This window comes from Pantherophis guttatus, chromosome 9 (assembly GCF_059756535.1).
Source record: "Pantherophis guttatus breed Tessera chromosome 9, ASM5975653v1, whole genome shotgun sequence".
In the NCBI taxonomy this organism is placed as follows: domain Eukaryota; kingdom Metazoa; phylum Chordata; class Lepidosauria; order Squamata; family Colubridae; genus Pantherophis; species Pantherophis guttatus.
Genome location: NC_142071.1, coordinates 32,590,538 through 32,617,205, shown reverse-complemented (window position 1 = coordinate 32,617,205; position 26,668 = coordinate 32,590,538). Strand labels below are relative to the sequence as shown.

Sequence of the window (26,668 nt, the reverse complement as noted above, 5' to 3'; positions counted from 1 at the left end):
CTGCCCACAGCATCCCCCCCCCCCCCGTAGGCACAACACTGCCTGTATCTCCCCAGCCAGCCCTGTCTGGGGGGAAGTGGGGGAGCAGCATTTCCTTCATTAAAGCGGTTGCATCCCAGAGTTTCATGCTTTGTCACCTCCCAATTTGTGGAAATTAAATGTGTGTGTGCAGGAATTGGAAGAACAAGCCTAGCATTTCTCTCCTGGCTTTGCCCTTCCTTGGTTTCCAGAGCACCTTTCTGACCCCTTCCCTACCCCTATTCTTGACTCCCAACTCCCCAGAGGAGAGGATAGTAGTATTCCACTATTCATTGGGGAAGAAGAGAGACTATATTGAAGCAATTTCTGGAGTCCTGGAGATGTATCTTTGTATCCCACACAGAGGCTCTGCCTTTGCTTGTCAGGTCCAAAAAGCAAGTGGGAGGGTGAACTGGGGTGCTGCTTGACTGCCTGGGTCCCTCTATCTATGCTGCCCTGAGTCTCCAGAGAAGGGCGGCATATAAATCGAATAAATAAATAAATAAATAAATAAATATCTGCCGGTTTCAATCCTTTTCTCCCACACTCCTAAAACCTGAGATTGAGGTGCCTGCTGCTGGTCAGTTGGGTTCTCCTATTCTCCAGGAACTAGCTGGTGGACTTGAAGGAGTGTAACCAGAGGCAGGGTCCCAACGCTCCCCACTCCTGCCGTACCTTGACCGGTGAGTGTCTTTTTTACCAAGGGGGCTGCTTATGAGATGCATTAGGTTGACCACAGATGGGGAAACGTCACACACACGCTAAAGTTCCCCACTTAAATGTGATTTCAGAAGATATCATTGCCTGTCTCTTATGATCTGGTCAAAGGAGGGAATGGGAGGGCCCGACTCGACACAGATTGGGGGCCTCTGCTGAGCACTGCTGGCCACTGTTCCTTGAGGCAAGAGGTACCTTTGGGCCACTTCTGCCTCCTCTGCTTTTTCTCATGTCTTAGAACCTTTAATCTAACACACACATATGCACAAATACAAACCGGCTTTCAGACTGGCTCCAATTGTAACACCAGCCAATGTGCAAGGTAATCCCTGAACCGCCAACAGTGGAGCTCAAGAAGACCCTCTCCGGGTTAGCTGTCAGAGACCATTTCCAAGCCATCGCAGAAGGAGAGGGAGAGGGAGAGAGCGAGAGAGAGAAGATGACAGGGAGGCAGCAAGGGGCAGCTGTCACCATGATTCGGAGAAACAGATTGGCGCAAGGAATCTGGAAAATGAGCAGGCCCAAACTGGCAGTTCTGTTTTCAGCAAACAAGGTGTTCCTTTTCAGGAAAAGACTTGAGAGAGGAAAGGAGATGCGTGCTTGGGGAGTGGAAAGTCAACATGGGGGGGGGTTTACATCTGCTTGTTCCTTGTGCAGTTCCTCCTCTTCTCCAGGGGAGGGGTCACAGTAGCCGCCAAGGCAAAAGTACTGGAGCCCTGAAGTGAGGCAGCAGAGGGCTGTTCTAGCGAGTCCAGTTTCCAAGGGCCCGTAGTGCTGCCAGACAGATCCTGCCCTAGGAAGGGTTGCAGCTGACCCTGTTCTGTCTGCTGAGGGCTCTGTAGTCTGCGCTTTCTGGTGCCCACGTGTGATCAGATCTCAGAAGGACACTCCCACAGAGCAAGATCATCCCATCCTACCCCAGCGTGTCTCGCTAAGCAGTTGGCTCCAGCCTCAGCACCAGCTGCATCCTTCAAACCAGAGTCCCCAACTGGTTCCAAGAGCAGCCTGGGGGACTCAGAGAACATTGGGAGGAGCCCAGGTGTCCCTTGCCCCACCGGTGTCCTTGCAACCCAAGGGCAAGAAGGTGCAGTCGCCCCACCTTCACAATCTTGTTCCGCTTCCCCAGAAAGGGGTGCGGTTGTCGTCTTCTTCTAGGAGGTCTGATTCTGCAAGGCAAGATAGGAAAAAAGAGGGGAATCCTGAACAAGCCTAGAAACAGCCTCTGGCCTTGTGGGAGAAAATCCATCCAGTGCCAGCTGAGGGTCAAAGGGGAAAGGGAAACACTCCTCGGCTAAGCAAAATCCCAAGCTAATGGGAACAGTGCATAAACAGTATTGCTGTCTCAGGACTGTCATTTAAATCTGCAGTGATCCCTTGGCACAGCCTGAATAGCTCACCTCTCCCAGTCCTTGGTAGACAAACCTTCCTTGCTGTGCCCCAAGCTAGCACCAGGCAGCTGAGAGGCTGCTGCCTTCTCCCCACATCCCCTTTTCTGAGAGAAAGGAAGATGCCACCCCCACATCCCCCAGTTATGCATAATCTGAGTTGGAGGGCAAGTTCCACTCCTGGTATTTCTGTTTATTTTGCCTCTCCCTGATAGCTGCATAGGGAAAGGAGGCTCTGTGCTTGAATGTTCCCTGGGAAAGGTAAAGTAAGGCTCAGTGCTTCTCCCGTAGAGCAGTTTGCAGGATGCCAAGTACAGCCAGGCCTAAATCAAATCTCTGCCGCATCAGGTGGGCAGCTCAATTAAGCCTGCCTTTGCCCCATGTTTAATGAAGCATGTTGGGAGTGGGTGCAAATGTCCCTCTTGCTCTAGCTTCTTTCCATGCCCATTTCCAACTTCTGCATGCCACCTGAATTCCCCTATTTACATCCCAGCAAGCAAGCAAGGACCTTCTCACCTCCATTTGGCTGTAAATCCAACCAAGAAACTTGATCACTTGGGAATAGACGCCTGGCTTGTTTCGCTGGCCACAGCCAGTTCCCCAGCTGGTGACCCCAGCCAAGTACCATCGATTATTGTCCTGACAAACCAAGGGGCCACCGCTGTCACCCTAGGCAAAAAGAGACGGGCATTAGGGAGTTGAAGATCACAATCCCTACCTGGCATTCTGGAGTTTGGTAATTTGTACCACTGGTAAGCCCATATCACCGGTTATGGTAAACCTCCCTCCCAGGCTGAAGGAAATCAACAACTGGCAGATGACCTGAACGTGTTTTACTGCAGGTTTGAAAGGAAACTACAGCCACCTATCTCCACAACCCCCATCTCAGACACACTAACAACAGCCAAACCTCCTTCAACTGACCCCATCCCATTGGGTTCACAAACCCTAGTGATCACAGAAAAGGAAGTGCAAGACCTATTTCACAGACAAAAGCCAGGAAAAGCTCCAGGCCCAGACAAGATAACTCCTTCTCACTTAAAAGTCTGTGCTGACCAATTGGTCCCCATCTTCACCCGTATCTTCAATAAATTGCTAGAGATGTGCTATGTTCCTTCTTGCTTCAAACGCTCTACTATCATCCCAGTGCCGAAGAAGCCCACCATCAAGGAACTGAACGACTACAGACCAGTTGCTCTAATATCTGTAGTTATGAAAACCTTTGAAAGGCTAGTGCTGTCTCACTTAAAAACCATCACAGATCTGCTGTTAGACCCCCTGCAATTTGCATAACAAGCAAACAGATCAACTGATGATGCTGTTAATATGGCTCTGCACTACATCCTACAACATCTTGAATCTCCAAAGACCTATGAAAGGGTCCTCTTTTAGACTTTTGTTCAGCATTCAACACCATCATTCCAGACATCCTTCTAACCAAGCTAAACCAGCTAGCGGTATCTGAACACACTTGTAAATGGATCATATGTTTCCTAACAGATAGGAAGCAGCAGGTGAAGTTTAGCAGAATCACATCAGATACCTGTACAATTAGCACAGGGGCTCCACAAGGCTGTGTGCTCTCTCCACTTCTCTCTATATACCAATGACTGCATCTCAAACGATCCCTCTGTTAAACTACTGAAGTTCGCAGATGACACAACAGTGTTTAGTCTCATTCGAGACAATGATGAATCCGCATACAGACGGGAGGTTGAACAACTAGCCTCATGGTGCAACCAGAACAATCTGGAACTGAACACACTCAAAACCATAGAAATGGTGGTAGACTTTAGGAGAAACCTTCCCATACTACCACCTCTTACAATACTAGACAACACAGTATCAACAGTAGAGACCTTCACATTTCTAGTTTCTACCATATTGCAAGACCTAAAATAGACACCTAACATCAAAAACATCATCAAAAAAGTACAACAAAGAATGTTCTTTCTGTGCCAACTCAGAAAGCTTAAACTGCCCAAGAAGCTGCTGATACAGTTCTACCGAGGAATTATTGAGTCTGTCATCTGCACCTCTATAACTGTCTGGTTTGGTTCTGCAACCCAACAAGACAGACACAGACTTCAGAGCAGGAGTGGGTTCTACTTACCTTTACTCCCGGTTCGCAGCGGGGCCGTGTGCTGTTCTGCGCATGCGCAGAATCATTTTAGTGATGTCGGGTTGATCGGCGGAGCCTCCCGCCGGTTTTAGTACCAGTTCTATAGAACTGGTGCGAACCGGGGGCAATCCACTACTGCTTCAGAGGATAATTAGTACTGCAGAAAAAACAATTACTACCAAGCTGCCTTCCATTTAGGACCTGTATACTGCACGAGTCAAAAAAAGGGCTGTGAAAATATTTACAGACCTCTCACATCCTGGACATAAACTGTTTCAACTCCTACCCTCAAAACGACTCTATAGAGCACTGCACACCAGAACAACTAGACACAAGAACAGTTTTTTCCCGAACGCCATCACTCTGCTAAACAAATAATTCCCTCAACACTGTCAAACTATTTACTAAGTCTGCATTACTATTATTAATCTTCTCATCATTCCTGGAGCTGTACATCTCCACCCCGGACCACCCCAATGATGCCCTTGAAGTGATGTCCCAGTGCCTGGAGGCCGTGCGGATCTGGATGGGGAGAAACAGACTCAGGCTCAACCCATCCAAGACTGAGTGGCTGTGGTTTCTGGCATCCCGATATAGTCAGTTGGTGCCATCACTGACTATTGGGGGCGAGTCATTGGCCCCCACGGAGAGGGCTCGCAACTTGGGCGTCCTCCTTCATGGCTGTCTTTAGAAGAGCACTTGACGGCTGTGACCAGGAGGACTTTCTATCAGGTCCGCCTGATATGCCAGTTGCGTCCCTTTCTGGATCAGGACTCCTTACGCACAGTCACTCATGCCCTCATCACTTCCCACCTAGACTATTGTAATGCTCTCTACATGGGGCTCCCCTTGAGGAACACCCGGAGGCTCCAGCTGGTTCAGAGTGCGGCCGCACGGGTGGTTATGGGAGCGACGTGGCGTTCCCATGTGACACCTCTCCTGTGCGAGCTGCACTGGCTCCCGGTGGTCCTCTGGGTGCGCTTCAAGGTTTTGGTTACCACCTTTACAGCGCTCCATGGCTTAGGACCAGGGTACTTACGGGACCGCCTTCTGCCACCAGTAGCCTCTCACCGGCCAGTACACTCACATACAGAGGGGCTCCTCAGGGTGCCGTCGGCCAAACAGTGTCGACTGGCAGCCCCCAGGGGGCGAGCCTTCTCTGTGGGGGCACCTGCTATCTGGAATGAGCTCCCCCTGGAGATACGGAGGATCCCGGATTTATGCACCTTCCACTGTGCCCTCAAGACCTATTTATTTCAACAGGCTGGCCTGGCCTAACTTCCCTTTTAATTGTAACTTTTAAAATTGGTTTTAAAACAGTAGGGGTGTTTTTAAATTGTTTTGAGCCAAATTATTTAATGAGTTTTTATATTGTCTTTTAAATTTTGTAGTTTGTGTGTTTGATCTTTCTGGCTGTTCACCGCCCTGAGTCCTTCAGGAGTAGAGCGGTATATAAATCTAATAAAATGAAAAATGAAAAAAATGAATTCCTATCACCCATCTCCTCCCACTTATGATTATAGGACTGTAACCTTGTTGCTGGTATCCTTAAGTTTTATATTGACTGTTTCCCTATGACTATGATTCTTGACGAATGTATCTTTTCTTTTATGTACACTGAGAGCGTATGCACCAAGACAAATTCCTTGTATGTCCAATCACACTTGGCCAATAAAGAATTCTATTCTATTCTATTCTATTCTAAAATTGGGGTTTCGTAGAAAAAGGGCCCAGCCCTGAGTGGAGGGCGCTTCCATGTCCTGCAAGGGGAATGCCTTCCATCTTTTATGAAGTGTGTTGGTGTGCCATCAACAATGTTCCCTGGTGGTCCATCTAACTTTCCTGTGGCAAAAATCTGGTTTTCTGAAAAAAATGCCAAATGTCTATCCAGATGCCCTTCTGGCAGTGAGTTTGAGGGTCTGTCACAGCACAACATGCAGCAGCTGCTACCTTTGCAGGTGGCACCTTTGGATTAGCCCATTTCTTTTTTAGCATGGATATTTCCATCAGCTTTTCTGTCTGTAATTAGTGAAATATCATTTAAATGAAGTCAGTATAGTTGCATAATACAATATCACTAACTCTTCAGAAATTATTTTCTGAAATAATATTGTGCTCAATGGGGATGATAGAAAAGTGGGATTTTTTGCATGGTTTCATTTTAAGATTCGGACCTTAAACTACAGTTCTAGTTTGAATGCTATTCTGTCACATTTGTAGAATATTTTTTAAAATCACAGCAATAAAATCATTTTAAAGCTAATTTTAAATAAGGAAGATGTAGCACATTCAAACACTTTAAAAGTGATAGCAATGGTAATTCTGAATTTGAAAGAACCATCCCACCGGGGGGGGGCAGGAGTGTTGTGGGCCAGAATAGCAAAACTCTCCCCGGGGGGGGGAATGCTGTTTTCGCCCTCCCCAGGCTCATAGAAAGTTTCTGGAGCCTGGGGAGAGTGAAAAACGGCCTTCCTGTCCCACCAGAAGCCAGCAAGTGGACCATTTCCGGTCTCCAGGGCAGGTGGGGATGGCCGTTTTCACCCTCCCCAGGCTCCTAGAAAGCCTTTGGAGCCTGGGGAGGGCGAAAAACAAGCCTACTGGGTCCACTGTGCCATCGCGTGCCAAAAGTGGGAGAGTGGGGGGGGTCGCACGTGTATGCGCAGGCGGGCAGGGCGCATTGAATTATGGATGTGGGCATGCACACACAACCCCCATCCCACCCCATGCTCCCCCTGCTTTTGGCACACAACGGCAAAAAGGTTCGCCATCACTGGTATAGAGTAAGGTGACCAGACGTCCCGCTTTTGGCGGGACAGTCCCGATTTTTAGCAATTTGTCCCGCGTCCCGCGGCATTTTAAAAAAGTCCCGATTTTTCATTCTGCCTCCTGAGTCCCGTCTGCCTCCTGAATCCCAGCTGATGGCTAGAGGGAAAAAAACTGTTTAAACTCTTGCTGCGGGGCTTCAAAGGGCCGCCCTACAGGTGATCAGTGTTAAAAGAAAACAAATGAGTAGACTGATGCCTGCAAAAATAGAAAAAACAGCCCCTTACAGCTTCCGCATAGGTTAATTAGCACAAGTTGATTAGCTCGGCTTCCCCACTTTCAGCTGATTTGCTCTCAGCTGTTTTGCGCAGAGCTCTGTTCTGTTGCTAGCTGCAAAGAGTTCCTGGAGCAGATTTTTTCCCCCTAGCTATGCTGAAAAGCGAAAGCGAAAGTAAAGCAGGGTCTTTGCTGCAACGTGACAAAATGAGGCAGAGAGAGATTTCTTTTTTTTTTTCCTCACCAAAAAAGGTAGGTGCAAAACTGCAAACAATGGGAAATTTAGGGCAAAAGAGGAGAGTTCAAGATTTTAAAACACAAAGATAAAAAGCTCTATTTAATTAGGGAATTGTAATAATTGAGATACTATTAATTGTATATTGTGTTGAAAGCAGAAATGGTTAAGTTGTGGTTTGGAGGAATATATGGGGGAAATTATTTGGTTTATTATTATTGGTAAATATAATTAATTGATTTGTAAGAAATTGGATTGCATGGAAATAATTGGAATATTCATGTTCATATTGATTAATATACAAAAAAGATAGTTATATAACTAATTGATTTATATTAAAATGTTGAATTTGTATTAAACAACTGTATTGCATAATTACAAAATTAACCAATGTGAGGATGGATATAAAAATAGATGACAATGTGAAGGGGTATAATATAGAAGGGAAAAATTGAATTTGATTAAGATTAGAGATGAGGATGAAGGATAATATTGGTTTTTTTAAAAAATAGATGAGGAATAAATATGACAAAAAGGAAATATAGAAATTGTAAATTTAATTGAAATGACTAAACACTGTTTAAATTTGTGAACCAGCCAAATATTCTGTTCAAAGAAAATACATTGTATGTTTGTATGTGTGTTTCTAATTATTGCTATTTATTCATATTTGTTCTCTTTTATTCTTTAAAGTTTAACAATTCATTCTTTATCTTAATATCTTTATATTTGTTTGGGGTTGGCTTTCTTCCCTTTCATCTTTTTTATTGTACAGCAATCTTTCTCCTCAAACCTACCACCTCTCTCTTTTCTTTCTTTCTTACTTTCTCTTCCCCCCACCCTCTTCTTCTCCTCCCTACTTCCTCTTCCTTTCTCCTTCTCCTCTCTTCCTCTCTCTCTTACCCTCACTCCTACTCTAATTTCTCTTCCCTTCCTTCATCCCTCTCTATTGCTGTATCCTTTTATGCATATGGACTATTCAGAGGGCTGAAAAAGTTATTTTTGACTGGTCCACACACTTTTGACCAGTCCTCAAACTTACGACCGTCCTCACATTTTACGTTTTTTGCCCTATCTTATCACCATGGTGAAAAGAAGCAGTTGTGAAATGAGTGACATGATTGTTAAGAATGCTGCATGGGCATAAATGTGAGGATGGTCATAAGTATGAGGACCAGTCAAAATGCGAGGACCTGTCAGAAATGACTTTTTTCAGCCCTCTGGTTAGTCCTTTTGGGCATATGGACTACTCAGAGGGCTGAAAAAGTTATTTTTGACTGGTCCTCGCACTTTTGACCAGTCCTCAAACTTACGACCGTCCTCACATTTTACGTTTTTTGCCCTATCTTATCACCATGATGAAGAGAAGCAGTTGTGAAATGAGTGACATGGTTGTTAAAAATGCTGCACGGGTATAAATGTGAGGATGGTCATAAGTGTGAGGACCAGTCAAAAGTGCGAGGACCTGTCAGAAATGACTTTTTTCAGCCCTCTGAGTAGTCCCTATACACATAGCCATGGCCACCCGGTCACATGACCAGCTAGCCACGCCCACCCAGTCACATGATCTCCAAGCCACGCCCACAAAATAAGCCATGCCCACAATGGTGTCCCTCTTTACCAATGTTAAAATCTGGTCACCTTAGTATAGAGGGAAGAAGACATGTAGTCAAAACAAAATTCTTTATAGAAAGTCAAGGCCAAGGTGCCCTGCAGCTGTGCTGAGAAGAATGGGAAGATATCTTCTGTTCCAGACTGTACATGATTGGATGTGTGGTGGACATGTGGGTGGGGGGAAAGGTCTTGAACTTTCTTTTGGGTGTGGAAAGCCCAGAAGCTCTCAGATTGGGGTTTTCCCAGATGTGCCAATATGACATCTCCAATAAAAGTTAGCTTTGAGAAATTTCAAGCCTCGGAGTTTTATTTCGTTGGGGGTGTTACTTGGAACCCTGACACAATGGAGATTGGAGTCCTCAAGAGAGGAGGAGGCAGCTCTAACTGGAAACACTGAATATAGAAACATGTCCTCCAAGAGAGTCTCCCATGTCCTGAGGCCATCCCTTCCGATCCCTTTCCCAGGGATTGGACTTTGGGCTTCGGTTCTGGATCTGCTTTCAAGGAACTCACATGGAACCACAGACTGGGTGAGCAGCTTTTCTTTCCTTGAGGACTTTTGCTACCATCTTCCTAATAACCTTCCCTTATCTCTGTCTCAGTTGGTGTGGGAAAATTCACTAAAATCTACCAGACTTGTAACTTGTTGCATCAGTCTAAGGTTGCATAGGAGAACTCTTCCACTTTCTCTTCAGGCAATAAAACCTCTTTTACCTGGCAAGAGTCTTTGCCTCCTTGCAAAAACCCAGCACACATCATCCGGGGAGTCAAGAATCCCTCGTAGACCTTACGACTGTTGCAGAGCCGATAGTCAATGATCTCCACTTCTGCTTCCCGCAGCTTGGGTGATGTATTCTCTGCAAAAGGCAAAAATTATGTGATGAAAAGAGAGCCCTGGACAACCCTCAGCCTCCCATGCTGGAATCGAGTTTGGTCATGGAATCACAGAAGGAAAAAGTTCCATTATAGCTAAGGAGTCCCCACCTCACTCCTAAAGCATATTGGCAGGTGACTGCCTAGCCTTTATTAGAAGATGTCCAGTGAGGGGAAAGCTCACCTTTTCTGTCTAGCAAATGAGGTCCACTCGCCCATCTTACCTTCATTTTCACTGATTTTGCCAAAGCCTGTGATGAAGCAGGCCCTCCCAGGAAGAAACCTTTGGCCTGACATGGGAAGGCAAGCTGGGCGAACCTGAGCTGGAAAAGAGGGTCAAGCAAATGAGCTAGGGTTGCCAGGTCTGCTTCCAAAAAATAGCGGACAAGCGGGGGGGGGGGGGTTAAGTAGTAAAAAAATAAAAAAAAATTTACAATTAAATTATATATTTTCTTACAAACATTTTAACACGTATTAAAATAATCACTTCAAAACTTTACTTAAAATTCAAAACATCAAATATATTATAATAATATGTAAAATATTAAATTACATTTTAATTTCATCATAAAGATTTTGAATAAAAAAAATGTCCACTATTTTGTGAAAAAAAATAGTGAACATAATGTGAAAAAAGCGGACTGTCCGCTCAAATAGTGGACACCTGGCAACATTAAAATGAGCCCTTCCTTGAACAAAAGAAAAACAGGCTGAGCTGAACTGCTCAGGAGGCATTCGAGAACTTCACCTGAGAGGACCAAGGGCTGGGAGAGCTTCATCAGGGCAATGTCATAGTCATCGTGATCATCACTGTAATTAGCATTAATGATGACCTCAGAGACCAGGATCCCCTCCTTCGTCTGCTTGAGATCAGAGGTACCAGCATATACCTTCCATTCATCCAGTATTTTCACGCTATTTCTAAAAAGTCCAAAGGCAAAAAGTTACAGGAGTCCCTGCCTTTGGCTCAGACTCAGAGCATAGATATCCAGAGGGAGATTTCTCTGAGATGAGGGCTGTGGGAATCAACCCTGATCCTATACAATGGGTTGTTTTGGAAAATCAATCCAATTTAATTATTCAAATTGAGACAGCAAATTGATCCAAAAGAAGACTCTGATGAGAATTAGTTATGGGTTGTCCTCATTATTTTGCTGGGTCTCAAGAAATGCCAGGCAGAATAATGGACAAAGCACCAGGTGGGAAGTTCTGCCTCTCTGCAGTAGCCTGGCCCTTTGGGCTTCTCCTTCTGGCAGGCATCCTGGTGGGGAGCTTCCCTTCTACAAGCATCCCACTGCCCTCCCAAGTTAATCCAGAGGTTGGCCTTACATGAAGAAGCAGTGGGCTGCGGTCAGCACCCACTGTGCATCAATGATAGTGCCACCACAGATGTGAGCAGAGCCATACTGGAGGCTCACTTGCCAAGGCCATTTACTGGCAGATGCTTCAGTGCCTCCTACAATGCGGCCAGATATCCGTTGCCCACAGTCTGCAAGGAGAAACATCCAAGAACCTCATTTGGGGGAGCACAGACAAGCCCTCCACATGCACCACACCAACCCACCTGGAGATGCAGGCAAGGTCCCTTTTTATTAGCCAAGCCCCAGCCCAGCCCCCACGTGATGTGCATGTCCTAAGTTTTGAAGGGTAGTTCTCTGACAGGCTCTGCTCCATGATGTTTATAACTTTTATTGCTTTTCAAAGTGTGAAGACAGTACAGTAGTCTCTGTACTGCCCCGGAAGGCAGAGGCACTCGGTGGCATGGCTTTGCATGCTGGTTTGATCTATTGAGATAGCAGCTTATGAAAGAAGGAGAAAGAGTGCAGCTGAGCCTAGCCTGAGCAGGTCAGCCCTAGGGCACGACTTCATCCCTCCTCAGCTATGGGGCAGAAATACAAAAGCCCCTCGGTGTCAGAGCCAGGCCCACCCACTTCCAGCTTCCTCTGTCTCCTTACTTGTGCATCGGAGAGAAACATGCTTTCCAGAACGGCACTGGGAGCTGTAGAGGAGATCAATAAATTAGAGGTTAAATGAGAAACAGAGCCAATGCAGCCAATGGGGTCTTTCACCAGCCAAGCGGAATGCTCAGAATCCCCAAGTCAGTCTGCCTGTCTGGAAGAAAGACCCGTCTTCTCGAGGGCCCAGGCAGAGGGAAGCTGCAGAGAGCAATTTATTTATTTATTTATTTATTTATTTATTTATTTATTTATTTATTTATTTATTTATTTATTTATTTATTAAATTTGTAGACCGCCCTTCTCCCTGAGGACTCAGGGTGGTGAACAGCCAAGTAAAAACATAAACTACAAACATTAAAATACAATTAAAAAGATATATATAAATTTGGCCCCATGATTAAAAACAATAACAGACAATTAAAAATATTTTTAAAAGTGTTAGGCCAGCCCGGCTTGCTGGAAAAAGAAGGTTTTAAGGGCACGGCGGAAGGCATCGAGGTCTTGGATTTTCCTTATCTCTGGGGGAGCTGATTCCAGAGGGTAGGTGCCCCCACAGAGAAGGCCCTCCCCCTGGGAGTCACCAGCCTACATTGTTTGGCTGATGGCACCCCGAGGAGGCCCTCTCTGTGGGACGCACAGGTCGATGGGAGGCCGTCGGTAGCAGCAGGCGGTCTTGAAGATAACTAGGTCCTATGCCATGGAGCGCTTTAAAGGTGATAACCAGCACCTTGAAGCGCACCCGGAAGACCACTGGGAGCCAGTGCAGCTCACGCAGAAGAGGTGTTGTATGGGAGCGCCATGCGGCTCCTGTGACTACCCGCACGGCCGCATTCTGGACCAGTTGGAGCCTCTGGGTGCTCTTCAAGGGTAGCCCCATGTAGAGAGGATTGCAGTATTCCAGGCGAGAGGTGATGAGGGCATGAGTGACTGTCCACAGGGAATCCCGATCAAGAAAGGGCCGCAACAGGCGAATCAGGCGAACCTGACAGAAGGTCCCCCTGGCTACAGCCGTCAGATGTTCCTCCAAGGACAGCTGCGTATCCAGGAGGACTCCTAGATTGCGCGCCCTCTCCGCGGAGGCCAAAGACTCGCCCGTGATAGTCAGTGATGGAGTCAACTGACTATATCGGGATGCCAGGAACCACAGCCACTCAGTCTTGGAAGGGTTGAGCTTGAGCCTGTTCCTCCCCATCCAGATCCGCACAGCCTCCAGGCACTGGGACATCACTTCAAGGGCATCGTTGGGGTGGCCTGGGGTGGAGATGTACAGCTGGGTGTCATCAGCGTACTGATGGTACTTCACCCCAAAGCCATGGATGATCTCGCCCAGCGGATTCACATAAATGTTGAATAGAAGGGGCGAGAGGACCGACCCCTGAGGCACTCCACATATAAGAGGCCTCGAGGTCGACCTCTGCCCCCCAGCCAACACGAACTGCGACTGGTCTGAGAGAAAGGAGGAGAACCACCATAACACGGTGCCCACCATCCCCGACTCTTCCAACCGGTGCAGCATGATACCATGGTCGATGGTATCAAAAGCCGCTGAGAGGTCTAACAGGGCCAGAACAGAGGAGCAACCCTTGTCCCGAGCCCTCCAGAGATCATCTACCAACGCGACCAATGCCACTTCCGTGCTGTGCCTGGGCCTGAAACCCGACTGGAACGGATCTAGATAAGACATTTCCTCCAGGTACTGCGGAAACTGTCGTGCGACCACACTCTCGACAACCTTCGCCACAAAGCGAAGGTTGGAGACAGGATGATAGTTGGCTAATACTGCTGGGTCCAGGGAAGGCTTCTTGAGGAGGGACAAGTGAGTCCCTTCACATTGACTTCCCATAGATGAAGCTGAGGACGAATGGTTCAAACCCTCCATGAAGGAGATCTGGAGACATAGTGCTGTGGTCCCTGCCTGCACCAAGTTAGCTGCCAGCCTATAGATGGTCAAGCGAGGGCAGAGGATGGGAGAAAACGGGAGATATTTGGGGGTGGGGGGAGTGCTACAAAGCCACGTGCCAAATGATAGCAGAATTTGGATTTTGGCAGAAAAGCACCTCTGATACTGATTTCCAAACAGGAGAATCAAGCACCTTCCACCAAAGCATGACTAAGAGCTTAACTAAACACTAATTGTTACACTCAGTCTTGAGGGTCACACTTTGCAAGGTGTGAATGTTCTAATTTTTCATTACACTATTGATGTACTAGGATCTTGTTCCTTATGGAAAATTGATGTCTTCGGTAAAAATAGGGCATAGCAGATGCCTCTGGTCCCAGACAACACGTGGCAAACTATCTTGAGAAATGTACAACCCCATTTCCTAAGCACTTTTTGGCCAAATAATGAACAAGCCAATCAAAGATGAGCTAGGTTTTTTTTGTTTCTCAGTTGGAAGACTAGAGTTTTGTGTGTCTTTGTGCATGTGCATTGATGCACTACCAATGAATCACAAACCTTACCAGGTCTGTGATCCTCTATGGCACCTGAGGGTCAGGATCACTGAGCCAAGGGCATCCCTTCTGCCCAGAGAGCTATGGGTGTGCAGCAACAGAAGCAGCAGCAGTGGCTCTAGCAGACCAAGCTGTCCTTGGCCAGGAAGCCCTCTGAGGCCATCTGTCCTGAATGGTGCGGATCTGCCAGCACTTGGCAGTGGTCACAATGGAGGGGGCATCCTTCCAACCCACCACCTCACCCCAAGCAGCCCATTACCTGTTGAGACTCTGCTGAATGGTTTTTCGCATCTCGCCAACCATGAGACTTTTCCCAGAAAAGGCCAGAGGGACATATTCTGTGTCGGAAGCACTAGGGAGGCAAAAGAGTGTTGCAGCTAAAGGATGCCTGGAGAGGGCTGTTTTACTGCACAGAGCAGCTATGGAGTAGCTTCCCCTGCACCTGGCAAGCCAGGCCACCATGGACACCGCTTGGCCAGGAGTGGACAGTGACTAAAAACTCAACATTATTTGTACTACAAAACATCCCTGGCACGGCATGCAGCCCCCCAAGATTCTCAGTTTATGAACAGCCACATCTATTTTCCTCCCAAGAAGTTCCCCCCTCCCCGATTAATCTGAAGGAGTGCAGTCTCCAAACAGCTCTTTCCACTGCTTGAAAAGTTGCCACCAGGGCACTCTGCACGTGAACAGGACCAGCAAAGCAAGCCAGAGGCTAAGAGAAGACAGGAGCTTCTTTCCTTCCTTCAGTGGACTCCCTCCCCACCTTACAAGGAGGCCCAGCATTACTTAAGGAATCCAAGCTGCTGACAGGTCTTTCGGGAGAAGGCCTCAGTCCAGGCTTGGCTGCAGACAGGCAGCCACTCCCTCTCTGCTCCTGAGTAGACATGGAGCAAGGACTGGTTCCACCCAAAGCGCACTGCAGAACAGGTGAGGACAGAAAGGACCTGAATGGGAGTTCCTGGGAGGGAAGTAGCCTCCCAGCCCAAGTTCTGTCACCCGGCTCCCCAAAACCTTCCGGCCTTACCACAGTCCAGTTCATCGGTCCTCTGAGAACAGTCAGGAACCCCATCACACCGCACAGCATGGTCACTGCAGCTCTCCGCTGGCTGCTTGTACACAATGCCTGTGCTGGACCGCCAGAACAAAACTGGGAGTAGCAAGACACAAGCAAGAACAATGAACAAATTGAGGTGAGTTTTTAAGTAGGGGGATTATTTCTTACATTGACAAAAGGAATCCAGACTCCAGACCACCAAGCAGGGAACCATTGCAGATGCCCCCGCCTCTCCACATAGAAAGTGGGAGAAATAAACAAACAAGGGACTTGTTGAAATTCTTGTGTATCGCCTCAGTTTTTCTTCTCATAAAGACTATTGATTAGAGCTTCTGAGCTTCTCACTCTTTGGATTTACTGTGTCCTGTCTAGACTGCAAGGAGCAAAGCCTGGCACTGGCAACTGCACCTCTTCATCATTGGCACTGCCAGCTGAACAAGTTCCCAGTTCTTATTGTTATTAGGCAGCAGGTGGCAGATATGTTCCCTCCAGAGACTCTTGCAGAGAATTGGAAGCAGCATTTGTGCCATAGATCATTCCTCAGCATTGTGATGTGCAGGCATCACCACAGATGAGTCTCTAGGGGGGAAAGTTTTAAAGGAGATCTATGTTAGTCCAGAGTAGCCATAAATCAGATGGAGACTGATAGCATCGTTTCTGACCACAAAACTTTATCCATACATCTGATGAAGTCAGCTGCAGCTTGTGAAAGTTTGCCTTTAAGTAAAATATGATCATGCAAAGGATACTAGCAGAACCCCCCTGATTCCGGGGAAAGTGCTCTGTAACCCAGAAATTGTGGGCCTCTGTAGTTCGTTCATTTCTCATCTGTTGAAAGTTGTCCATGCTATTAAAATCAGCTGGTGCCCCAGCCCCAGCATATTTATTCATTTTATTTATTTATTTTGTCAAGCACGTATTAGATAATATATATAAGTATAAACATGATTTGAATACATGAAATGAATACAAATATTCATCAAATATGGATCTCGTGGGCACTTCTTCAGCCTTTATTGGTGCTGAACGCATGACCTGCTCTCTCTCCCCCCCCATTGTGAAGCGTGCTAAATTTAACTGAACTGCAAGAGCAGTGGGCAGGCCATGGAGGCGCCAACAGCAGCGGACGGGGAGAAACAGCCGGACCGGGCCAGTGTCTCGGGGCTGAGAGGAAGTCACATGTCTCCCTGAGAGACAGAGCTGAGTGGAGCACCAACAAGGGCTGGAAGAAATGACTGCAAGACCCAGCAACAGATGAAGCTTCACTCCCGGTCTGAAACATGGAGTGAATCTCCATCCCCTGCCCTTCCCTTCTCAGGCCAGGTGAGGAGTGACTGAGAGGGTGAGGGGCGGGGACAGCCAATGGTGGGTTCAGTCGACAGGAAGCCACAGCAGGGGGAAGAAAGAGCCGTGGGTTGCTGACACCCGTTGCTTTGGCCTGCCTGCCCCCACCCCCACCCCGTTTGTACCATTACCTCGTTCCGGCTGGTGAGGGCTGTGCTACTCCTTGCACCTCCTGCAAAGTTGCAAGTTGCACGTAGCTCCCTCTACCAGGGAGATTTCCAGCCCCACCATGATCTGCCTGGCTGGTCCCATATTCCAGAGCTGTAGTCACAGGACTAGCCATTGGTCATCCTGGAGCAGTTCGGGTGCGCTGTGGACCACCAAAATTTTCTCAGTTGGTGACCTCTGTGCTAAAAGGATAACTGCTTCTCTTTCTCACCTCCTTCCCCTTTCTCTCCCCTTCTGTGTCTCTAAGAAGGGCACAAAAAGCGGTTCACGTTGCAGCTGCTTGTGCAAATGACACAAGGGGCTGAGAAACAGAAATCAGTTGTGCTGCTGCCCCATGCTTTTGGGGCATCATCAAAATCTGAATAGCATTTGCCAGGGATCAGATGCTGGTTTTCAGAATGATCTAAGTCCAATCCTAGGCACATTCACAAAATATCTCACACCCCAAGGAACAGAAGGAGCCAGACATCTGGCACAGAGGGGGTCACAGCATTAGTTGTCATTTCCAAAGCACATAATGAATCATTTCAATTTATTTTGCATTGGCCAGTTCTGGACACTATACTTCTGAGCAGCTTTGGAAAAGGGCAGTGAAATTCTCTGGAAATAGTATACTTGGATTTCAGTAAAGCATTTGACAAAGTAGACCATAACCTACGTCATGATACACTAGAAAAATGTGGGATAGACAGCATCACCACCAGATGAATTTGCAACTAGCTGACAAACCATATTCAACATGTGGTCCTTAATAGTAATATATCTACATGGAGGGAAGTAAGCAGTGGGGTACCCCAAGGTTCTGCTGTAGGCCCAGGGTTAGGGTTAGGGTTAGGGTTAGGCTCTTCAATATCTTCATAAATGACTTAGATGAGGAATAGAAGGGGGATTCATCAAATCTGCAGATGACACAAAGCTGGCAGGGATAGCCAACATCCCAGATGATGGGCTCAGGATCCAAATGGATCCTGACCAGTGGTGGGTTTCTACCGGTTCACCCTGGTTCGGGTGAATCAGTAGTGGCAGTGGCAAGAGGCTCCGCCCACCTGCCCAGACGTCATCATGGAAGCTCTGTGCATACACAGAAGCACCGCAAGCGAGCAAAGCAAGCCCACACACACACGCACTCACAGTCCCAAACCGGTAGCAAAGGGAAGTAGAACTCATTAATGATCCTGACAGACTTGAACACTGGGCCCTATCAAACAAAATGAAATGTAATGTAAAGAAAAGTAATGTTTTACACTTAGGCATGAAAAACCAAATATATAAATACAAATTAGGTGAAACCTGGCTATCCCATTTCAGACAAGTGACTGTCCAGTCCCTTCTTAAAAGCCTCCAGTGATGGAGCACCCGCAACTTCTGAAGGCAATCCATTCCACTGGTTAATCATTCCCATTATTAGGAAATTTCTTCTTAGTTCTGGGTTGCTCTCCTTGATTAGTTTCCATCCATTGTATGAATGGAGGAAGAGGAGGAGAAGGAGACAAACAGAGTCCTGGCATTCAACTGCTTTCCTTCAATCTCCTTCTCTTCCTGTATATGGATTCCAAAATCAACAATAAAGAACGGAAAAGAAATGTTTCTGGCATGTCCTATGAGCAATATGGGTTCCCAGCAAACTTCCATGAAGTAGGAATAACAATGAAACCAGGTCTTAACCTGGTTTTCTCCTTGAGGCTCTGCAGAGGCTCACCACTTGGAAATGTGGGGCACATATTTACACCAACTCACATGCATTTCTCTGTATCAGAGTAGGATCTTTCCTTTTTCAGAAATTACTGCCGGTGTCCCTACAGGAGGACAATTTGTGAATGTCTGAGAAGGAGAAAAAGCTGGACCTCTCCCTGCTCAGAAAGTCTCTGCCCAGTGTTTGACTCACAAAAAGAGGGTAGCCCTCCTCCTTCACAGCATAAGGAAGAGATTTAAGGGTATGGGATGTTGCCTACCATGGAGACAGAGCAGCTTTTGAACAAACATGGGAGGAGGGAGAGGATGATGCCTTCCTATGAGGCAGCAGCATTCTTGCAAAAAGACAAAGTAATCCTGGGGGTGAGATTGACCCTCCCTCCCAGGGACTCAGCCGTGTTTCCTGTCCTGCAACAGGCAAGAGAAAAGTGAGGGGGGGTCTGCAGTTGTCCCTCCCCCCTGTCAGAGCAGGGAGTACTTGGTCTGAGGCAGAGCATTGCAGTTCCATAAAGGAAGAGCCACTGCCCACGGCCACTCATCCCCAGGTTGCAAATATTACTCCTTCCTTCATGGAACCTGATCTCACCAGAAATGGAAACTCTGCTGATAATTCCTTTGCTCACCAAAGAGACCTGGCTCTTTGGACTGAGCCTCCCCTCAGATATCAGCAAAGAACTTCTAGGTAGGTGGAAAGAACCAGGAAGTCATTCCTGCACACCATAAGTTGCAAGCAAACAAAATAAGAGGGCAGGACAAGAAGTAACGAGTGGAAGATCATTACAGTTCCAATCTAGAACTAAGGAGAAATTTCCTATCAATGAGAACAATTAACCAGTGGAACAGCTTCCCTCCTGGAGTTGTGGGTGCTCCATCACTGGAGGTTTTAAAGAAGAAATTGGACAGCCATTTGTCTAGAATGTTATAGGGTCCCCTGCCATGGGCAGGGAATTGGACTCCAAGGTCTCTTCCAACCCTGTTATTCTAATCTAAGAGAAAAGGGAAGAACTCACAGAGCAGGATGAGGGCAATCAGCAGCACAATGAGGACAAGAAGGCAGACGATGAGGGCCACCCTCTTCGGGCCCATTCCCCAGAATACCTTGGCAGCAGGGCTGGAGGAAGCTGTGGGTGGGGAAAGGAAGAGAGTTGTGGGACAAGCTGAGGTCTCTACATAGGAAAAGTCAAAGACTGAGGGGTGGGAGCAGCAAGAGGTTTCTCTTCTGGGAATCGCCAGCAGGCTGGAACTGAGGGAGATGGGAAGCAGGCAAGAGTTGGGCTTAACTACAGGCTGAATTCAGTTTTCCTCCATCCTTCCCCTTCATATCCAGAGGCCTGGATTGCTGAAGCTGCCATCTTGCACAGCAGAGCAGAGAGACTAGAGGCTTGGGAGCTATAAGGAAGAGCCAGCCTCCTGCTTCCCAGATGTTTGCTTCTGTCTCTTTCAGCCCACCTCCCAGTGCTACCTTTCCTAGTCCCCTACTTAGGGGTCTTCCCTATTGCAAGAGGTTGGACTAGACCCCCACCTCCATCATTATATGCAAAAAAAAACCAACTCCTCGTTAGGAGGTTCCTGCAGATTCTTACCACTTGGACTTGCACCAGCTATGCAGGGCGGAGAGCTTGGTCTGGTTTCTGTAGCATACGGTCTGAGGGTGGCACCTTGAATGGTCTCACCTGATGGGGCTACTTGAGAGACAGCAGGTGTGAAGGCATAGAGGACAGGGCTCAGGACCTCCTGATAAGGCAGTGGACTTTCCTGTGGGCAAAGAAGACCAAAGTTGGAAAAGAGGTCCAAGGATCAAAGTCTGGATGCATCCGAACAGGAGTGGTGGTCCTAAGCCCCCTCTTTTCCCCCCAGCAAATTCTACCAGAGTCATCACAAACCAAGAGAATACCCTTCCTGAGCTGCTTCCGGACTGACCTCTTTGCCAAGGAACTGGGTGTGCTCCTTTGTAGAAGCCCAGTTTCCAGCTGCCTACCTGAATTAGGACACTGGTGCTATCCTTGCCAGAAGCTGTGATCCCCATAGGCTAGGCTAGGCAAGGCTAGGCTGGGCAGGACAGGGCAGGTCTCTTCCTTCTGGCTGTTTCTGCTCTGAAAGGGCTGAGCCCTGACCTCCTTAGTAGAAGCAACATGCAGTGTGTGTGTTGTGCTTACGGAAGCTGCCCCAGCAGGGGAGTCTCCCTCCAGGAATCTCCTTACCAACCAGTCCAGGTCCCTGGTTGGACACCTGCCTGGACCCTAGCCATCCAAAGGGACTCAGTGCTGGGCAGTGTGGCGCTCAGCTCCCAGTCATCCTGCCTTGGTTGCTTGCAAAGTAACAACTACCTCCTGCCTCCCCCCCCCCCATCAAATGCTGCTGGGCCCTGAGGTCACTTCTGAGGATCAGATTCCCAGCTTCTGATTCACTTGCAACCTTATTAGTAGTAGTAAATTCATTTGTTGCCCATCTTGTGGTTTCAGGAAATTCTGAACAGCTTGTAGTATGATAATATATACAAATATCAAAGTTATAAATATAAGAACATATTAAAATTACAAAAAAATAAAACAAACTAAAAAACATGGATTTGGAGCAAGAGGTGGGGTGCCTTCTCTGTTAGCCCACCAACTATCTCCAGCCAACCGCTTCTTCTTCAGGACTCAATGTCAACCAGCATAGCCAAGTTTTAAGGCCTTTCCTGAAGGCTAAAAGAAAGGATCTTACTTCTTGTGGCAAGATGTTCCAAAGGGCAGGAGCCATGGTAGAAAATCTGGATCCCAGCAGCTGAAATTCCTTGGCCGATGGGATCTGCAGTAGGCCTCTCCTGCCAGCAGACTGGGGTGGGCCAATCCCTTTGGGGAAAGACGGTTCCACAGATATCTGAGACACCTCGTCTAAATGGCTTTAAGGTAGTAATCAACACTTTGCATTGCACCTAGAAGCAGATCAGCAGCCAGCACAGCTCACATTATGTGTGCTATCCTTGGGGACTCCAAAACTGTCCATGCTGCTGCATTCTAGACCAATTGTAGCTTCCGAATACTCTTCAACAGTAGCCCCATGTGGAGCGCATTGCAATAATCCGAGCAGGAGATGACCAGGGCATGAGTGGCTGAGCACAGGGACTCAGAATCCAGAAAGGGGCACAATTGGCACACCACACAAAGTTTGTGAAGGCTCTCCTAGCCATGATTGCCACCTGCTCTTTGAGCAGAGTCTACTCTAGGAGGACCCTCAAATTGCACAGCAGGTCTGCTCCCCATCCAGAACTAAAGATGATATGTCTCTGGATCCTGAGGCTCTACCTACACGCAGCCACTCCCTCTTACCAGGATTCCCTTGAAGCCTGTTGCACCCCATCCAGGCCCCCACTGCTTCCAGGCACTACAAAAGGACAGCCAGGGCATCACTTGGGTCACCAGGGATGAAATCCCTCGTACCCAGCGGTTTCATACAGATCAGGTGTATTTGATCTACAGCCTGCAGGCTGCATGCAGCCTTGGACAGCTAGTCAGGCTGCCCTTTTTATTTTAACAGACCCCTCGCATCCTGGACATAAATTGTTTCAACTCCTCTACCCTCAAAACGACACTGTAGAGCACTGCACACCAAGACAACTAGATACAAGAACAGTTTTTTCCCGAACGCCATCACTCTGCTAAATGGATAATTCCCTCAACACTGTCAAACTATTCACATTAGGCTGCATTACTATTGCTATTGGTCTTCTCATCGTTCCTGTCACCCATCTCCTCCCACTTGTGACTGCATGATTGTCACTGGGTGTTGTGCCCTGTGATTCTTGATGAGTGTATCTTGCCTTTTTATGTACACTGAATGTCAGCACTTCAAGCAGCATTTACTCTAGTGCTGACATAAGAAGAAGAAGCGGAGGCGTCTGGAAAGGGACGTTTGACTTTTCACCTACTTATTTTCCCTGGAGATAATATCCCCTAGGAGATGGGATGGGAGGGGGGAAATTCCTTTGAGCTGGAGTAGATTAGGGGTAGAATGACTTGGAGATGGCCAATGAGTGCAGGGGAGTGGGGGACAGAAAGGGAGGGTTTTGGGCCTGGAAGTCAGTGTTGGCTTTGATGGAGCTGGGTTTAGAATGTCGTGCTTAATAAATAGGAGTTTTTCTTCAAAGACTTTGTTTGAAATGCAATTTATTTGAGACGACCTTGAAACTTGACACTGAGAGCTTATGCACCAAAGACAAATTCCTTGTATGTCCAATCACACGGCCAATAAAGAATTCTATCTATCTATCTATCTTCTATTTATATGCTGCCCAAGACAATTCTTCAATGCAACCCAGACAAGCCAAAAGATTGGACACATCTGATGTATATATTAAAAGGGAGCAGAGAGAGTAGTGAGCCCAAAGGAATGGCTAAGCCCCCCCTATTAAGGCTGATTGGAACTGGCCACAGAAAGAGGAACTGAACCACTGCAACACTACACTTCCCAGTCCCAAATCCCACGGCCGATCCAAAAAGATACCATGGTTGATGGTACTGCCAAAAGGTCAAGGAGAGCAAGGATGGACGCCTTACCACTATCTCACTCTCACCAGAGATCAGCAACAAGTGCGATCAGTGCTCTTCTGTCCCATGATGGGGCTTGAAACCTCACTGACAGGGATCAGAAAATCTATTCTTCCCCCCCCCACACACACAATTTCCCTTCTGCTATGGTTCTTTTGTGGCTGGGAGATGGACAGGTGGGTGGGGCAAGGAGGACATTGGACTATCCCGGAGATGCTGCCGTGAACCAGTTGGGAGCTCCAGACCCCTGAACCCCCCTCTCACACCAGGGCCAAACAGGAGTCTGGAACCCTCCAGGTAGGCATGTTGGCAGAGGCTGGACAATGCAGACTTTGGCCATGCCCATTCCTTCCCATCAGAAGCTCAGGTATTGAGAGACCTGATGTCCCAGAGTCCTCTGGCAAATGCGCCCACCTCAGTCAAGTGCCTCCCTTCCAAGGTTTGCCAGATACTCCACTTGCCAGAGATGCAGCCTGCACCAGCCTCCCTGAAGCCATGGACAAAGACCAGCTGCTCAGCTAAACACCCTTGAGTTCTGCTTCCTGGCCCCAGACTGCTCTTTCCCATCCAGCAGGTTCTGACAGGTTCTGGAGAACCGATAGCAGAACTTTTGAGGAATTAGGAGAACCTGCAAATACCACCTCTGGCTAGCCCCAGAGTGAGGTGGGAATGGAGATTTTGCAGTATCCTTCCCCTGCCACGCCCACCAAGCCACACCACACCACGCCCACCAAGCCACGCCCATAGAACCAGTAGTAAAAAAAAATTGGATTTCACCACTGGGCAGAACCCACTAGATCTAGAGGGGGAGCTGGCTCATGTTTACGTGATCGTCCACTAGGACTCCAAGGTCCCTCTTACTGTTTTTGAACCAGGTTTCACCTACTCTGTACTTGTGCCTTTGGTTATTCCTGTGTAAGTATAAAACCTTTCTTTTCTCCACCTTAAATTTCATTTTGTTGGATAGGGCCCATTGTTCAAGTCTGTCAAGATCTTTTTGGATCCTAAGCTTGTCTCCTGGGGTGTTGGCTACTCCTGCCAGATTATACCTGCCAGTTTAGATACATGAAAATGAAAGGGGTTTCAAGTGCTCTTAAGAAGTTTATCTCAAGGAAAGAAGCAGCCATCACAGAATCACAGAATAGAAAGACTGCCTACAATCTGTTCTCACCCCTCACCCACCCACCCCACCCCCAATGCTGGTGAGAGCACTGGGCAGGGAAGAGGCTCGGAGGATTTGCTCAAGGAGACCTGCCTTGATGCTGCCCAGCACTGAGGATGCAGGATTTATGGAGGAGGTGCCCCCCCCCCGAGCAGCCGCAAAGAATAGAAAGCCATCCAGTCCTAGGACTGCTGGAGACCCCAGCCCATTCCTTCTTCCTCTCTGGGGCTCATTTCTACCAATTCCAGGAAGATGTCTACTGACGACATCCCATCACTCCAGTGATCAGCAGGTTCTTCCCTCCCTCCCTCCCTTCCTGAGCTGACTTACCAGGTGTGGGGGCTGTTCCATGGCCTCTTCCCACCAGCAGCCCTGTTGGATCACTGCAACCTTTCAAGGTCCATGGCCCTCTGCCTTCCTTCAATCATACATATGAGCTTCAGAGGTTTGCCAGCATCCAACCCACAATGTATCTCTGGGACAACTGCACTGAGTGGGAAGCTTACCTGTCTTACCTGCCTGGCACCCTCCCTGCTAGCTGTGTGTGGCAACCTCCAGAGCCAGGCAGGGAAGAAACTGGCCTGACCTGAAAGATTACTCTGCACAGCCCAGCCTTCCTGCCAGGTTTCTGAGAGCATCTGGCTTCAGGTCTCCCAATGGGGACCTACACAAGAGAAATTGGTTTTTCTTCCTGGCTGGTCAATGGACCCTCACACAGGAGTCTTGCCAAATGCTCTTCCGTTCTGAAGCTCCCTGGCCATGGCCCTGAGCTGGTCTCCCCAGGCAAGGAGGCAGTATCAGGGCAGCCACACCCAAGGAAGGACATCCAAAGGGAGTACCTGACTCAGGAGAACAGGAAGGATGAGAAGGAAAAAACAGCCCATTCTACTTCCCACCAGATTGCATGCCACTAAAAGAGGTAGGCAGGAGAGCGTTTCTGGAAACCGGGACTGGTGGAAGAGGCTTGGGAGGCCACCTCCAAAGGCATCTTGTCAGGGTAATGGTGATTTAATAGCTGACCAGCTGCTCTAATGTTGTAATACTGTAACGCTGTAACGATGATGCAGTGGTAGCAATGAGTCGGCAGGGTTATTTGACTGTTATCGCTTTAAGAGGCTGTAATATAAGAGAGGCCCTGTGAGGGCATACCTCTGTGTGTGTGTGTGTGCTTCCATGCTATATTTGATGATTGATTGCCTGACTTTGCCTAGTATCTGTATGTATATATTCCTTGTAGATAAACCACTATTTGGAAGACAAACCTCTGTTTACTGTATTTTGCTCCTGGGTTGTCTCAAAATAGTCACTCTGTGTGCACTCTGACACATCTGATCACCATCTACCCTTTTATCACATATTTCTAGCAAAAGTGAGTCTGCTATTTCCTGAAGAAGCCTTTCCCAGATTGCTTTTGCTGTTCAGATTCTCTTTTGCTGCAGTTTCTTGTCAATTAAACCCATCATTTCTTGCCTTGGTTTTTTGAATAAATCTACCCAATCTTCTACATAACAATCTTTTGGATTCTTGGAGGTAACAATAACGTATCTCATAATCTTTTCTTCTACAGGTTAAAGATTCCCAACTTCTCCAACTCTTCTTCTCCAAAGACTTGTGGTTGGAAAAAGAACAGTTGGCTGCAGTTCATGGGGAGAAGTTCAGGTTGGATCAAATTGTGAACATCCACTAAGAGGGATTGTCAGAGCTTGTTGCAAAAAACAAATCCAGAAGCACACACAGATAAACTGATGCAGCAGGATTCATTAACTTCTTTATATTCACAATAATACATGAAGTAAATTTACAATACCAACAGCAAATTTAGTTTCATTTCAGCTTAAATCAGCAGACAAGTTCACACACTCTGGTTTCAGTTTCATTTCTCTGCACAGAATCAGAAGCTGCAGACTAAGACACGCCCTGGCTCCAGTCTGTCTCAGCTCCCAATTGGCTGACTTAGTTGCTATGCCTATTCATTGGCTGACCTTGTTACCATGTCTTCCCAGTCATGAATATTCTGACAGGGATGCAGTTATCAAGGAGGCACATGCAATCCTAGGCAGCATCAATGTAAGTTTGCTATCAGAAATCAAAAGCAGCTATTCCTCCTTTCCACTCCTCGTTAGTCAGACTGCAGCGAGAATATAACATTGAATTCTGGATGCCACATTTTAGGAAAGACAACTGGAATATGTCCAGAGGACAGCAACTGAGGTGATTAGAGACCTAGAAGGAAAAACTTTTCATTTTTCATAACTTCCTCACCCTTCATCAAAATAATAATAATAATAATAATAATAATAA

General features: G+C 47.4%; 1 protein-coding gene and 1 long non-coding RNA gene across 3 annotated transcripts; one reads left to right on the top strand and one right to left on the bottom strand.

The window, feature by feature from the left end:
• Positions 1 to 1,268: 1,268 nt before the first annotated feature.
• On the bottom strand, positions 1,269 to 24,815 carry LOC117670176 (transmembrane protease serine 13-like). Of its 2 annotated transcripts, XM_034425138.3 has the most exons (14): positions 24,698 to 24,771; positions 21,383 to 21,510; positions 20,260 to 20,431; positions 19,687 to 19,797; positions 15,443 to 15,565; positions 15,205 to 15,334; positions 14,675 to 14,767; positions 11,959 to 12,002; positions 11,333 to 11,492; positions 10,752 to 10,924; positions 10,228 to 10,326; positions 9,845 to 9,987; positions 2,637 to 2,789; positions 1,269 to 1,901 (listed from the first exon to the last, which is right to left on the bottom strand). In XM_034425138.3, exons 2-14 carry the CDS (start codon positions 21,416 to 21,418, stop codon positions 1,887 to 1,889), a joined length of 1,452 nt encoding a protein of 483 aa, XP_034281029.2. In that variant the 5' UTR covers positions 21,419 to 21,510; positions 24,698 to 24,771; the 3' UTR covers positions 1,269 to 1,886. The 2 variants fall into 2 exon arrangements, with proteins under 2 accessions (XP_034281029.2, XP_034281032.1); XM_034425141.3 differs by lacking the exon at positions 21,383 to 21,510 and having other exon boundaries at positions 24,698 to 24,815.
• Positions 24,795 to 26,184, top strand: LOC117670177 (uncharacterized). Its single transcript, XR_004592588.3, has 2 exons — positions 24,795 to 25,286; positions 25,935 to 26,184. It is a non-coding gene; the product is annotated as an uncharacterized LOC117670177 (long non-coding RNA).
• Positions 26,185 to 26,668: the final 484 nt, after the last annotated feature.

Bases quoted from the DNA above. Each gene is read 5' to 3' on its own strand.
- LOC117670176 (XM_034425138.3), bottom strand. From the start codon at position 21,418: ATGGCTCCTGCCCTTTGGAACATCTTGCCACAAGAA. The intron at 10,327-10,751 runs GTGAAGTTCTCG...CCTCTTTTCCAG, and splicing joins CCAGCCCTTGGTCCTCTCAG to CTCAGGTTCGCCCAGCTTGC. The intron at 2,790-9,844 runs GTAAAAGAGGTT...CTTTTTGCCTAG, and splicing joins GAGGCAAAGACTCTTGCCAG to GGTGACAGCGGTGGCCCCTT.